The following is a 13,075-nucleotide window of genomic DNA, read 5'->3' on the forward strand; positions in this document are numbered from 1 at the left end:
ATGGTTTGAGGGAGTGTACCGTCCATTGTGGCAGAGAACGTAGCAGGACTATGAGGTGACATCACACCCACAGTCAGGAAGCAGAGAGATGGGTGGCTGATGCACAGCTGGCTTTCTTCTTGTCATTTAGTTATGGACCCCAGCCCTTGGTGTGGTGCTGCTGACATTCAGGCAGCTAAAACTCTGACATGCTACAGGTGTCAAGTTGACAGTCAAGGTTAACTGTCACAGTAGTTAGTACATGCAGTCGCCAGCTACCCCAGTCCCAGATGTTTTAACGATCTTGTCTTGGGGAAGTTGCCAGCTCTGGTGCGAGCTTTGCCCTCATTCTGATTTGCATCCTAGCCTTGTTCTCCCTGTCCCACAGAGCTGGTGCCACCACTTTAACCCAGCAATGACTGTGTGAGTGCATTCTTGATCTCCCCCCCCCCCCCATTTCCTCTGGCAATGAGGACTCCTAGCTGCTCTGCCATATTCTGGGATAGGAATCTACTCCTGCCTTTTTGAAATTTTAGTTAGTCTTTTCTGCAAGAAGGCTGCCTAAAGAAACAGTCTGGAAAACAAATGTCAAGTCCGATCAGTGAGCCCACGTATGCAAAGTGCTGCGCGTTCTGGAGTGCATCCAGTATTCTCCTAAGCTGGCACCGGCGATCAGACACGTCAGGAGAAACATGGAGCCGTGGGCCATCTGGGCAATTTCATTGAACAAATATGGGTTCTTGTTCATCCTGAAGAATGTTGCCCTCTAGGAAACCTGTTCATCTGATGAACAAATGTGCATCTTAGACTCACAATGTTGGAAAGCAAAGAATTAACAGTATGATGTTGTCTTCCACACCCAGATTATACTTCTGAATTATTCATTCCCTCCTTTGCTCATTTAGTCATTTTGTTAAATGTATACTGTGTAGTAGAACCTGCCCATATAGCTACAGTAGCAAGATAAACCGGGTTTCAGTCCTCTAGTGGGTAGTAGACATGAGCCCCGGGGAGTGGGTACCTACATCTCACTGACGCCTGCATCTCTACTGCGTTTTTGTGTTGTACCTCAAAGAACTTGGTGGTGGTCCCCATGCACCATAGATACATGGTCCCAGCACAGTGCCTGTACACACTGAGCCCTCACAAAAGGTTTGCTGGGGGATTTGCTGGTTTGTAGATGGATGGGTAGAAATCTTAATATAAAGTAGTTTGCTTATCTTGCTTTTGAAATTATGTGAAGCCATCATGTACATTTATACTAGCTCTCAATTCTTGGCTACATAACATTTTGTAATTCCTCTTCTAGGACAGTTGAGGTCTGGGGGTCAGAGAAGTACGGAGAGCAGGAGAAGGTGAATCTGTACTTCCTTGCCTCCGTGTTAAGTCTGTCCCGTAGAAAGTGTTCATCTGATTCCTTAGTCATATCCTCGTCTTTCAAGCTGCCCCTGTCCTCCTGCCGTCTCCCTCCCCAGAAACAGACACAAATGGAAGGCACATTCATTGGGTTTAAACAGTTTGTATTGGTGAGCGAGCTAAGCCGGTCACAAAAAGACAACGTGTCTAGTTCTGCTTGCTGTTGGTTATAGGGTAGAGGGTGTGTTTCCCACAAAGAGCATCTATGTAGGTGGCCTTGTACAACACTATTAAATTGACTCAACACTAATGAACTGGACACTCAAAAGTGGTGAGGATGGCAAATTGTAGGCCATGTGAATTTTACCATTTTAATGTTGATTTTTAAAGTTCCAGCATGTTCCTTCTTGCCACATACTAGGACTTATACCACTAGCTAAACTTACTGTAGGAAATCTATGCAACTCCCCAACACAGTTAGGAAACTGTACCACAAAACTACCAACAGCTAGTATGGCCTGGCTTCTGGAAGTATCTATGTCTATGGAGAGTGGGATCACCTCTACTCCTCTCCTGAGGTGCATGGAGCTGAGGGCATCTGTTTCCCTCTGTTGCCCATTTCTTTCTTTGTTGTTGTTGATTTGTTTGTCTACTTATGAAAGTATCTTTCTGCTGTATATCTGAGAAAGTCTAGGCAGCCAAGGTTGACCTCTAACTCGTAACCCTCCTTCCTGCCCCTGGCTCCTGAGAAATGGGATTATAGGCAAGCATGTCAAGTTCTTGTCCCCCCTCTCTCTTTATCCACAGGTCACAGTTTTCTGTGGACATACAGACAACATCCTCCAAAGGGCTGGTGTTTTACACGGGCACCAAGAACTCCTTCATGGCTCTGTATCTCTCAGACGGACTCATCGTCTTTGCTTTGGGGGCAGAAGGGAAGAAACTGAGGCTCAGAAGCAAAGAGAGACACCATGACGGGAAGTGGCACACGGTGAGGGCCCTGGGTTGTTCCTCTTTTGTTTAAATCTCTACATCCCATGTACCTGTCAACTCATTCACTTTCAAACAGCCTTTTATTTAGCACTGCTCTAATCCCAGCTCTTCCATATCCGACATAACCTCACAAAACAATGGTGACAATAATACACAAGGAGACCTTTTTCTCCTTACAAACTTACTGAGGACTAGAAAACGTTTTTTTCAAGTTTCCTATGACCACTATTAAAATACGGTTCTAGTTAACAGAGGTAAACCCTGTCTCTTTTCTTCATCCTGAAGGTGGTGTTTGGACAAAGTGGAGGAAAGGCACGCTTGGTTGTGGATGGGCTGAGGGCCCAGGAAGGCAGTTTGCCTGGAAATTCTACCATCATTCCCAGAGCACAGGCTTACCTGGGATTTTCATTGTCAAGGAAGTTGAAGGTAAAGCTATTTTTAAAAAGTAATTCTCATTATAGTTGTTTTCATGCGAGACATTTAAGACTTCAAAATCCTTTAAGTAATTGTTGAACATAGCTAATGTTTTCAAGCCCACAAAGGAAGTGCCCGTTCTGCATTCCAGAGCCTACACATACCATACGGTCCAGGCTGAGACACAGGCATTTAAGAAGTTACTGTGGGCTTCTCTATGGCATTAGCAACATGACTGTCTTAGCTTCGCTTCCAGGGAAAGGGGCAGAGGTGTTTTTGATTTATCATTTTATGTGGACATGGTATTTGCATACATGTCTGCGTACCATATGTGTGCCTGGTGTCTGTGGAAGCCAGAAGAGAGCATCAGAGTCTCCAGCGACTGGAGTTATAGAGAGTTACGGGCTGACATGTGGGGGCTGGGAGTTAAACCTCGTCCTCTGGAAGAGCAGCCAGTGCTCTTAGTCACTGAGCCGTGTCTCCAGCTTGAGGCAGAGGTTTTGGGCTAATATGATGTATCCCGAGCTTTGGTAGTCTATGGCACCTTTGCAAAACCATAACCATGGTCTTCCTCTGCCGCTGCCTATCAACCTGCTGTTGAATCGAAATGTGCTTTAGAGGGCCTTTCTTACTTTTATAACCCAACGTCTGTTATCACGAATAGTAAATGTCCACAGAAATGAGTCCATGGGGATGGCAGCGTCATTCAAGTCTAGCTAGATAGCTTGCCCTGCGCTTCCTCCTGTGGAGGAAGTAGTTTGCAAGGAAGTCAAGAGGTGGTTCAGGCACATTAGCATTGGCACAAAGCCAAGCATGTTTCCTTTCCTAATCAGAGGGCCCCAAAGAGACTCGCGGAAGTGGGAGGGGGAGGGGTGTTTGCCGTAGATGCTGTGCTTGGTGGCCCAGGGCCTGGGCTGAAATCTCCAGCTCCAGATGGAAAACACAAAGATCTTCATACCACATGCATCGTACTGTTCTTCCTAGACATGACAGCAGTATGTCAAACCAGGGAACATGGCTGAGACAGCTGAGAGTATCCTGACACTAAATATGAGATATGGTTCACTGCCCTTGCAAAGTTCAAAAGGGCCACCGCCCTCTTGCTCGCTGCCTCCCTCTGTCCCTCTCTCACCACGACAACTTCACTGGGATGCCCTAACTACCTGGCCGTGCCCGTGCCATTTAAGGTCAGTGGTACTGTGAGCAGCTCAGAACTAGGAGCTATCCTTCACCCAGATGCAGTCTCCTCTGTTAGGAGTAAGGTTTTTCCCCACCAGCCTGGTCCCACCGCCATGCCAGCCCCAAATAACACACAGACACTGTATTCGATATAAAGCTGTTGGCCAGGTACTACTTTTTTATCAGCTAGCTCTGTCTTAATTATTAACCCATTTCTATTAATCTAAGTATTTCTACGTGGTCTCATCTTACCGGAGAGTCTGCTCTCTCCCGGCTCTCCATGTTGACTCCTCCTTACTACTTCCTCGAATCCTCCTTGTCTCCTAGTCCCTCCTATCTTGCTTTTCTATTGCTAACAGTACTTTATTCATTAACCAGTATGAGAAACATATTTACAGAATGACATCTCCCATCACTTCCCTCCCCTTTCTGGTGTGATGTTTGTTTGCCATGAGCTAGAGAAGGGGCCCAGGCTCGAATCTAGACCTGGAAAATTATATAATTAAAGCAGGCATTGTCCACCAGCTTAGATTTTAGTGCTTCAGGGTGACCCAGTCAGAGTTGGGGTCGTTCCATGGGGTGCAACCTGACCTACTCTTTGTACCAAAGCCACAGCAAGGAATAAAGAATGACTATATATGTTGCGACTTTTGTATGACTATCAACAATACTTCGTACCATGTTTGTATAATATGCAATAGTGTCTATGGCGCACGCCGAGGTATCCTTGCTTTTAACACTGACTTTTCTCCAACCTCTAAGCCCATTTTCCTCTTAGGAAAATCACAGGTTATTCAGAGTGTGATTAGGGCTTTCTTTTGACCTTGATAGGTTCTCTTAAACCTCATTAACACATCTAGCTTCTTAAGTGGGGGCAGACAGCAGCACCTATTCACAAAGTTCTATTTAAAGAACTTTTAGTTGGCATATGAAGTAGTGGATTTTATTATGACATGGTTGCTTGGCCCTGTTGCTTTGGCTCTGTGGCAGGGGCACCACAGCAGGGAATGTCTAACAGGGCAAAGCCTTCTGCTGGCCAGGAAGCCAAGAGTGAGGTGAGGATGAGGATCCCAGGGCCCCTCGGGTAAGCATGCCAGCAGTGGTCCCCACTGCCTCCTAAGGACGCACAGCCTCCCCGTAATGCCACAGCAGGCTTTAGCGTGGCCTTTGGGACCATTAAGTTTCCAGCTGTAAGAATCTAAAACTCAGCAGTGACCCTGAACAGCAGAACTGCAGCCACCCCTTGGAGTTTGTAGTTGCATCACGCCCCAGCCTGTGGCGTCTGCACTTGGTTTCAGATACAGAGCTCAGTTATCTAGCATGATGGATGTGAGGAAATGTGTTAGACACTGCCACACTGCTGCGACAATATGACAGTAGCAACTTGGGAAGGGAGGGTTTGTTCTGGCTCAGGGTTCTAAGGTACAGTCACTGTGGTGGCAGGAGTGTCCGATGACTGGTCCAGCCCACTCACGGCTAGACACAGAGGTGAGCAGTGAAGCAGCTAGGATTCTATTGGGTGAAGACCTCTGCCCATGGGGTGATGTGACCTCAACTAACCCATCTAGATACCCACTTACAGGCATGTCCAATGCCTCTCTATTAGATAATTCCAGATCCTGTCAAGGTGACAATATTAACTGTTATAAAAACTAATTTATGAGGAGGGCTTGGCGGCCACTTGCCACCAGCACGATACACATCTCTAGGGTCACCATGTCTCCATGCTCCCTTAAAACTGGGGATTTCAGAAATGTTTTGTGAACTTGGTAAATGTGCTACAGTGCTTTCCCCAGAGGATGGGATGTGCTCGCAGTGAACATCTGCTATACACTACAAGGTAGTGCAAACCCTTGGAGACCTGGATCCGGGTTGGGAACTCTTGTTCCCGGGCAATCAGGGGTGCCCCACAAAGGTACTGATGAGGGGCACAGTTTCTTGTTCAGATGTCCTGGCATTCGTGGTTTATTGGAAGTCCACCAAACCTAACGAGATGGAGAGCCATCTTGAACTGGCATTAAGCTATCACGCTGGCTCACAAAGCCCTAAGAAATGGTTCATGCCTACAAAGAAGGATGAGCTATATAAACTGTAAGGCGGAATTCTCTGTGTTGTAGCTCAGCCTGTGTGAACCAGCGTCATGTTGACCCTCCTAGTTCTTACTTGAGCACAGACTAGCAACTTGCAGCCCACTCCCAGCATTTGGTTAAGTGACATCTCCAAACTTCACACCTACACATCTCTGGTATGCCTCATGCCCTTCACCTTGGCCTTCCTGGGAGCTACCCACCATGAACTTTTTACCCTCTGCTTCGTTATAGAGCCTCCCCCAACACAGCTTTGTGGGGTGCCTGAGGAACTTCCAGTTGAACTCAAGACCCCTGGATTCCCCCTCTGCAAGCTTTGGGGTGTCTCGCTGCTCAGGTGCCTCTTTGGAGAAAGGCATTTATTTCTCCCAAGGAGGAGGCCATGTGGTCCTGGGTAAGAACAATTGGCAGAGTGCACATCTGTGAGTCTGAAGAGCCATCTTCTCTCCTAATTATGGTGTTTTAACTGTTTCTTGTTCTTTCTTTTGGAAGCCAATTCTGTGTCCTTGGGGCCAGAGTTCCAGCTCATTTTCAGTATTCGCCCAAGGAGTCTCACTGGGACCTTAATACACATAGGAAGCCAATCTGGACAGCGCTTAAGTGTTTCCATGGAGGCAGGAAAGGTATGTTTACATGGGAGAGAGGGGGAGGCATATTCCAACAACAGAGACTCAGTAAGTCTGAATCCAATATTATACCTAACACTTTTACTCTACCTATGCCTGGAACGCAATATTATACCTAACAGAACTGGTTTGGAGTCTAACTTTCCAGTTTTTATTAACAAGTCATGTTACCGTATTTCCTCTGATTCATCTTGAAAATTGTGAAATGTCAAACAAATTGAGCTGAAATCTGGAGACACCATTTAGTTATAAGGTCCTGGGGAAGCTGCTCAAATCCCTTCAGATTCAGTGTGTCAATAAAATATAGACAATAGCTATACCATCCGGATACTAATCAGGCCAGACATTGCCCACTTCTGAGGTCAGACAAGATTGGGTACATTCAGGGTAGTGTGGCTGCAGACAAAGGAAGCTGAGTCTCCAATCTGCAGATTTTGCCAAGAGTAGAGGAGATGCCACACACCCCACCCATGCTCACACCCTCCTTTTCTTCACCCTCCATGTATGTAGCAGCTCATGTCCATCTCCAGGGCGAGGAATCCACTCTGGACCCTTTGTCCTCGCTCTGGTCTCTGTGGCTAAGCCGCTCGCTGGCTCCCACCCCCTTGGCTTTCCATGGGTCCTCCCTCCATTAATGCTGTCCTGAGTCAATGCCCTATTTTCAACAACCACATTTCATATCTTTAAAATGAAATTCTTCATGAATCTTCCCTGTAGCTCAGGCCTTGAGTCGAAGATGTACGTTGCCCATTTTCTTTCATTTAGCTTTCTATGGTTTATTTAAAAAAATGGGAGAGAATGTCCCAGGTGACAATAAAATGGCTCAAACTCCTATAATACTTTTTCTTCCTATTTCTAGGAATCAAACATAGAATCCCCAACACTCTAATCAAGGAGATTATTTCAGTACCCTACTCCTGGACCAGCCACTATGATGTGTTTTTAAAGTGTTTAATGTATCAGTATATAATTACATAATAATTATACACAATAATAGGTTTCCTTACCACATATCTATGAGTGAACATATTTACCCATGATGCTCTCTGCGCCCCTCCTAGTCCCCTCTTCTACAGTGAGTTCAGTTGGCTTTGCTCACTGACATATGGGTGAGGGTCATTTGCAGGAGCACAGGCCATTTGCCAGGGCCTATGCCTTAGAAGACAATGACATTCCTTTCCCAGAAACCAACAACTGCCCATAGATCCTTACTCAGGCTGAAGCTGTAGACATGAGCCAGTGTGAGGCTCCAGTCATGCACACAAAGAAGCCGTGTGAGCATATGGGGAGCTGGCCTTTCAGAGGAAGGCATGGGGGGGGGCTTCACTGACCCACCTCCAGAAAGGAAGTAATGTCAAGAAAACAAAATTGAGACTTGGTGGCCTTCATGACTGCAAGGACATTGGTTAGCTCAAACCCTGCGTGTGAGTGGCCTGCCCCATGTAGCTACAGGCAAATCAGGTGTAAATTATGTATAAATACCCTGATTTTAGCCTTCTCATTTTATTTACCTTAGAAGATCTTGGAGGAGTCCACAGCCTGCAGAGTAGGGAGGTGAGATTCTGCCTACAATGTCCCAAGCTCACGTCCTGTCCAATACAGTCTGTAACTTAAGAGCCCTGTGATGTGCACTGTACTCGGTGGGGGATGGAGGGCGACTGGAATTGGCTGGTCCTGCAGCTAGGTATGGACCTGTGCTAGCACTTTTGAGTTCCGAATTTCAGGTGTCTTTGCCAGCAGTCACTGCTGCACATTGGGACAGTGATGGATGCTTGTCAGTGAGCTCCGAGGGCTGGGAGGAGGAGTTAGGAAAACCCGTTGCTGCCACCAGCTGTTCTAGGCAGGACGTAAATTCATAGTTTGGTATGTTTGCCTGGAAGGAGTGTGAGAGGGAAACTCTGGAAACTCTGGTCATTCTGTGGTCTCCTGGTACAAGAGTCGGGGGTCAATATCTAGCATGCTCCCTGGGAACTGGCAGGGAAAGGTGGCTTCACGTGCCCTTCTGAAGGAAATGGCCAAATGTATGTGTGTTTCAGGTCACAGCCTCAATGGACAGTGAGGCAGGTGGGACCTTGGCATCGATCACACCAAAGCAATCTCTGTGTGATGGAAAGTGGCACTCGGTGGCAGGTATGGTACTGGTAACCTTTGGTACACACATGGAAATTCTGGGAACATCTCAAAGCCAGTCAGTCCATCTACTGGAAACTGGAAGGGTTGGACTGGACCAGGTACTATAGCCAGCCCCGTCTCCAGTTTCCACATCTGTTTTCAACCCAGCTGTTCCCCGTAATGTGCTGGGTTTGGGGTGTGATAGCTTGGTGGAGGGTTTTCTTTAGCCCAGCCCTGCCCGGTGTTGAAGGTGGTAATAACATTGTGGTTTGGGGTTTGGCTCTGAACTCCTCGGTAACGACACCATCGAAGCCAAGTGTCTGGGGATAGAGAGATAACTCAGTGAGTAGGAGCACTTCTTGTTCTTCTAGAAGACCTGTGTGTGATTTCTAGAACCCACATTGAGTGTCACAACCCCCTGCATCTCTAGATCCTGGGGACTTGTGGCCCCTTCTAGCTTCTTAGGCACTGCACTCACAAACATAGTCATACACAGACAGACAGACAGACATGCACGCACGCACGCACGCGCGCGCGCACACACACACAATAAAAAATAAAGAAACCAGCTTTAAGTTTCATCTCTTCCTACAGGCAAATTACTTGAACACTCCTTACCGATGTGTTCTCCTTTCTAAAATGAAGATAAAATGCTGTAGGTCTGTGAATGTTAAAGGAAGGGGTATTCATTAAGTGTGTGGCTTGTAACTATCTACAGTGAGCATCCAGTAAGCATCAAGGATCGTTGTCATTTTCTCAATAATTATTCAATATTAATCCAAAGTATTCACACCGGTGGAAAGTGAACACATCAAGTGTGGGTGTTAGCTTAGAGCTATATAAGCCTAAAGCTGGTGTAGCCAGTTGGTAGAATGCTTGCCTAGCTTACACAGAGCCCGGGGCTCCATCCCCACAAGCATGCATGGCAGTGGCCCTGTGGTAACAGAGCTGGGTTAGGGGTCAGAGGTCCAAGGTCACCTTGAGGTGCATATTAAGTTTGAGGTCAGTATGAGACCCTGTCAACAAGTAAATTAACAATAAACAAACAAATTTTATCTCTCTTTGCCTTTTGGCTAAGATCAAGTGTAGAAATAACTGAGCCTGGACTGACTGAAATACCTTTTTGTAAGAAGCAATCTTTTTTTTTTTTTTCTTTCCTACCCTTTTTTCTTTCTTTCTTTCTTTTTTCTTTTGCTAATTTAAAAGCCATCTGTCTTTCAGTGAGATACAGTTATCAAGACAGAGTGTTGAGGACCAAAGTTTGTACAGATGGACCCTGGCTTCTGAGAAAGTAGCATAGGTCAGATCACATGAACAGGGCTGGGGTCCAATCACATGAACATGGCTCCTGGAGACATGAGAGCAGAGCTTGGGTCCCATGTCTTTAGTGCCAGCTCTGTTCAGCCTTCAGCGAGTGTCTCAGTGAGTAGTGTGTTGATATGGTCTTTGCAGATTCACTGAGTGTGCGGGTACGTGTGTGTGCGCATGCCTGTGGAGGCCAGAGGCTACCTGTTTTTGAGACAGGGTCTTATTGGCCTGGAGCTTGCCGAGTAGTCTTGGCTGGCTGGTGAGTGAGCCCCAGGGATCCGCCTGTCTCTGCCTCCCTGGCACCGGGATTGCAAAAGCACACCCACACTCAGCACTTAGCTTTTAGGAAGAGTCTGATTGCCTGAAGTCATGTCTTCGCACTTGCAAGGCAGACACTTTACCAACTTCACTATCTACTCAACCCATAGGCTCAGTTTAGGGATTCAGTTTAGGAATGTGTATAGAACACCAAATCCTGGCTGCTATGGAGTGATGTGTTGACTTTCTCCCCAAGGCTGACCAAATGCCTTCAAACAGTTCCCCTGAGGGTCCAGTGATTAATGACAATGGTGACACCAGAGTACAGATATTAGATGGAGGGAGGGAAGCCTCTCCTCAGGTGACAGACATAACCACCCTTCTTTCTTCTAGTCTCCATTAAACAGCACGTCCTGCATCTGGAGCTGGGCACAGACAGTAGCTACACAGCTGGACAGCTTTCCTTCCCACCTAACAACACCCGAGCGTCACTGTACATTGGAGGTGTCCCAGGTCAGTTACTCCAGCCCCAACTTCTACACCTGTGTTGCACCCCAGCACATCCTGGCATTTTCTTCTTAACCCAACAGCTAAGGTGCCCTAACACATGTGTATAGGGCAGGGCAGCCCTGGGTATTCAGTGGAGGTGGCAAGGTACTTTACCTCAGCATCCAGGCCCATCTCAGGGTAGTGCAGAACACATGTACTGCTTCCCCTGGTCCCAGGCCTGTCATTTGTAATCCCTCCTTAAGAGGCACCATTAGCTCAGAAGCCTATGTCAGCAAGTGGTCAAGTAAGTTGATGAAAAATAATGATCTCTCTTCCCAGCCTTTGAGCTGACAGTTGAAGCCAAGAGGAAGAATGGGGCAGGTTAAGATGGAGTCACATACAAAGACTGAAATGTTGCCTACAAGAAGCCTTTTATTTCTTCCTTGTTTTATGTCCCTCCCGATAGTCTGCTTGTTAATTTTATAGTCTTTTTATAACCCATAAAAGGTAGCAGAGTTGAGAGTTATTATCTATTGATTCAGGCTGGGGAAGTTCCTTATCCAGAGGCAAAGAACAGCTTTGTTGCTAGTGTGTCACAGGCAGGAAGGCAGGAAGCAGCCAGGTGGGTGGAGCCATGGCGTCTCTTCGGCTCTTTCTAATAATATTCTTAACATCCAGGTGCGTTCATTTCATGGCATGAGTTGCCCATCAAGTGCCTCTTCCTTTCCTCTTTCAGACAAATTGAAAATGCTTAGGCTCCCTGTGTGGAACTCATTTTTTGGCTGTCTGAAGAATATTCAAGTCAACCACATTCCTGTCCCCATCACCGAAGCTGCAGAAGTCCAAGGATCTGTCAGCCTGAATGGTTGTCCCGAGCACTAACCCTACACAGCGAGATAGCGCCAAGGGCTCAGTGCATCACCCTTCCCTGCACAAAGTCAAGACACCATCAGCACACATTCAAGCACCAATCTCATTTTGCCATTTGGTGCTACACATGTATTTTATATAAAAATCCCATTTTTTGAACAAAATGAACACATTGTTATCCAAACACGTACACAATGTTTTGTTAATATTATTTTCTCCACTAAGAATTAAATGCCTTTAATTCTTTTTTACCGGTTGCTAAAAAGAAAAGCCTGTTTAGAGTACTTTATGAATACAAAACTTTAAAATGTGAAAGGCAAGTAGTTTCTGTATCTTCTAGTTGTTTGCTAGGGAAAAAAAGAAATATTGGGTGTCTTCGTTTGGGTTTCTATTGCTATGAGGAAACACCATGAACACAGCAAATCTTATAAGGGAAATATTGAATTGGGGGAGCTTGCTTCCAGTTTCAGAGGTCCAGTCCATTATTACCATGCTGAGGGCATGGAGGCGTGTTAACATTACGGGGGCGTGGAGGTGTGCAGGATGAAGTGATGTGTACATCTTTCAGGCAACAGGAAGTCAGCTGATTGTCACACTGAGGGAAGCTTGAGATAAGAACCTCAAAGCCCGCCCCCACAGTGACATACTTCCTCCTCAAAGCCCGCCCACACACTTCCTCCAACAAGGCCACACCTCCTATAGTGCCACTCCCTTTGGGGGCCATGTTCTTTCAAACCACGACATTGGGTATAATAAGATAACCCTGTAACAGATTCCTGAGAGCTGCATGCTCTCCATTCTGAATTTGAGTTACTTGCTTTTTTGTGTTGTTTGCACCACAGTCCTCCTGAGTACGCCTCCCACCAAGCCGTACACGCTGCAGTGTCCTGCGGAGGCAGCCAGTTCCCTACCACCGCAGGTACTTAACGGGACCTGAGTGGTGATCTTTGGGGATGCTTTGTCCACTCTTGAGCTGAATTGCTTGACTGCAACTCGGGTGCTTCAAAATACCTCGATTTTCAGATGGAAAGATCCTCAGAGGTGGTCTTGGCATGTGAGACCATCATGTATGATTCTCTCCTCCATTCTCACTGTTTCACAGACAGGATCTGCCAGGTTATGACTCAGCAGTGCTGCATACTTGTAAGCGGTATGCAGACCCAACAGTGCCTGCTGATGCCAGAAAAAAATGTGTCAGATCCCCCGGAACTGGAGTTATGTTACAGATGGCTGTGAGCTGCCATGGGGGCACTGGGAATCAAACCCATGTCCTCTGGAAAGGCAACAAGTGCTCTTAATCACTGAACCATCTCTCCAGCTCTGACAGTTCTGTATTGGCTTAATCTCAGTGATTGGGCTCCCCCCATTCTATAATAACAACATGGAGAACAGCCAATCATCCGA

At 46.6% G+C, this 13,075-nt stretch overlaps 1 protein-coding gene across 1 annotated transcript in view; it reads left to right on the forward strand.

Annotated features, from left to right (window-relative positions):
• Lama3 (laminin subunit alpha 3) overlaps positions 1–11,958 on the forward strand; it is a 197,625-nt gene extending 185,667 nt beyond the window's left edge. The window contains exons 71-77 of the mRNA XM_051202047.1: positions 2,143–2,326; positions 2,614–2,754; positions 6,243–6,402; positions 6,501–6,631; positions 8,671–8,764; positions 10,706–10,825; positions 11,538–11,958. Coding sequence (XP_051058004.1) covers positions 2,143–2,326; positions 2,614–2,754; positions 6,243–6,402; positions 6,501–6,631; positions 8,671–8,764; positions 10,706–10,825; positions 11,538–11,683 — 976 coding nt within the window. The 3' untranslated portion in view covers positions 11,684–11,958. The remainder of the gene's footprint in view (positions 1–2,142; positions 2,327–2,613; positions 2,755–6,242; positions 6,403–6,500; positions 6,632–8,670; positions 8,765–10,705; positions 10,826–11,537) is intronic.
• The last annotated feature ends 1,117 nt before the right edge of the window (positions 11,959–13,075 follow it).

The sequence above is a fragment of the Phodopus roborovskii genome, unplaced genomic scaffold (genome assembly GCF_943737965.1).
Source record: "Phodopus roborovskii unplaced genomic scaffold, PHOROB, whole genome shotgun sequence".
Lineage (NCBI taxonomy): Eukaryota > Metazoa > Chordata > Mammalia > Rodentia > Cricetidae > Phodopus > Phodopus roborovskii.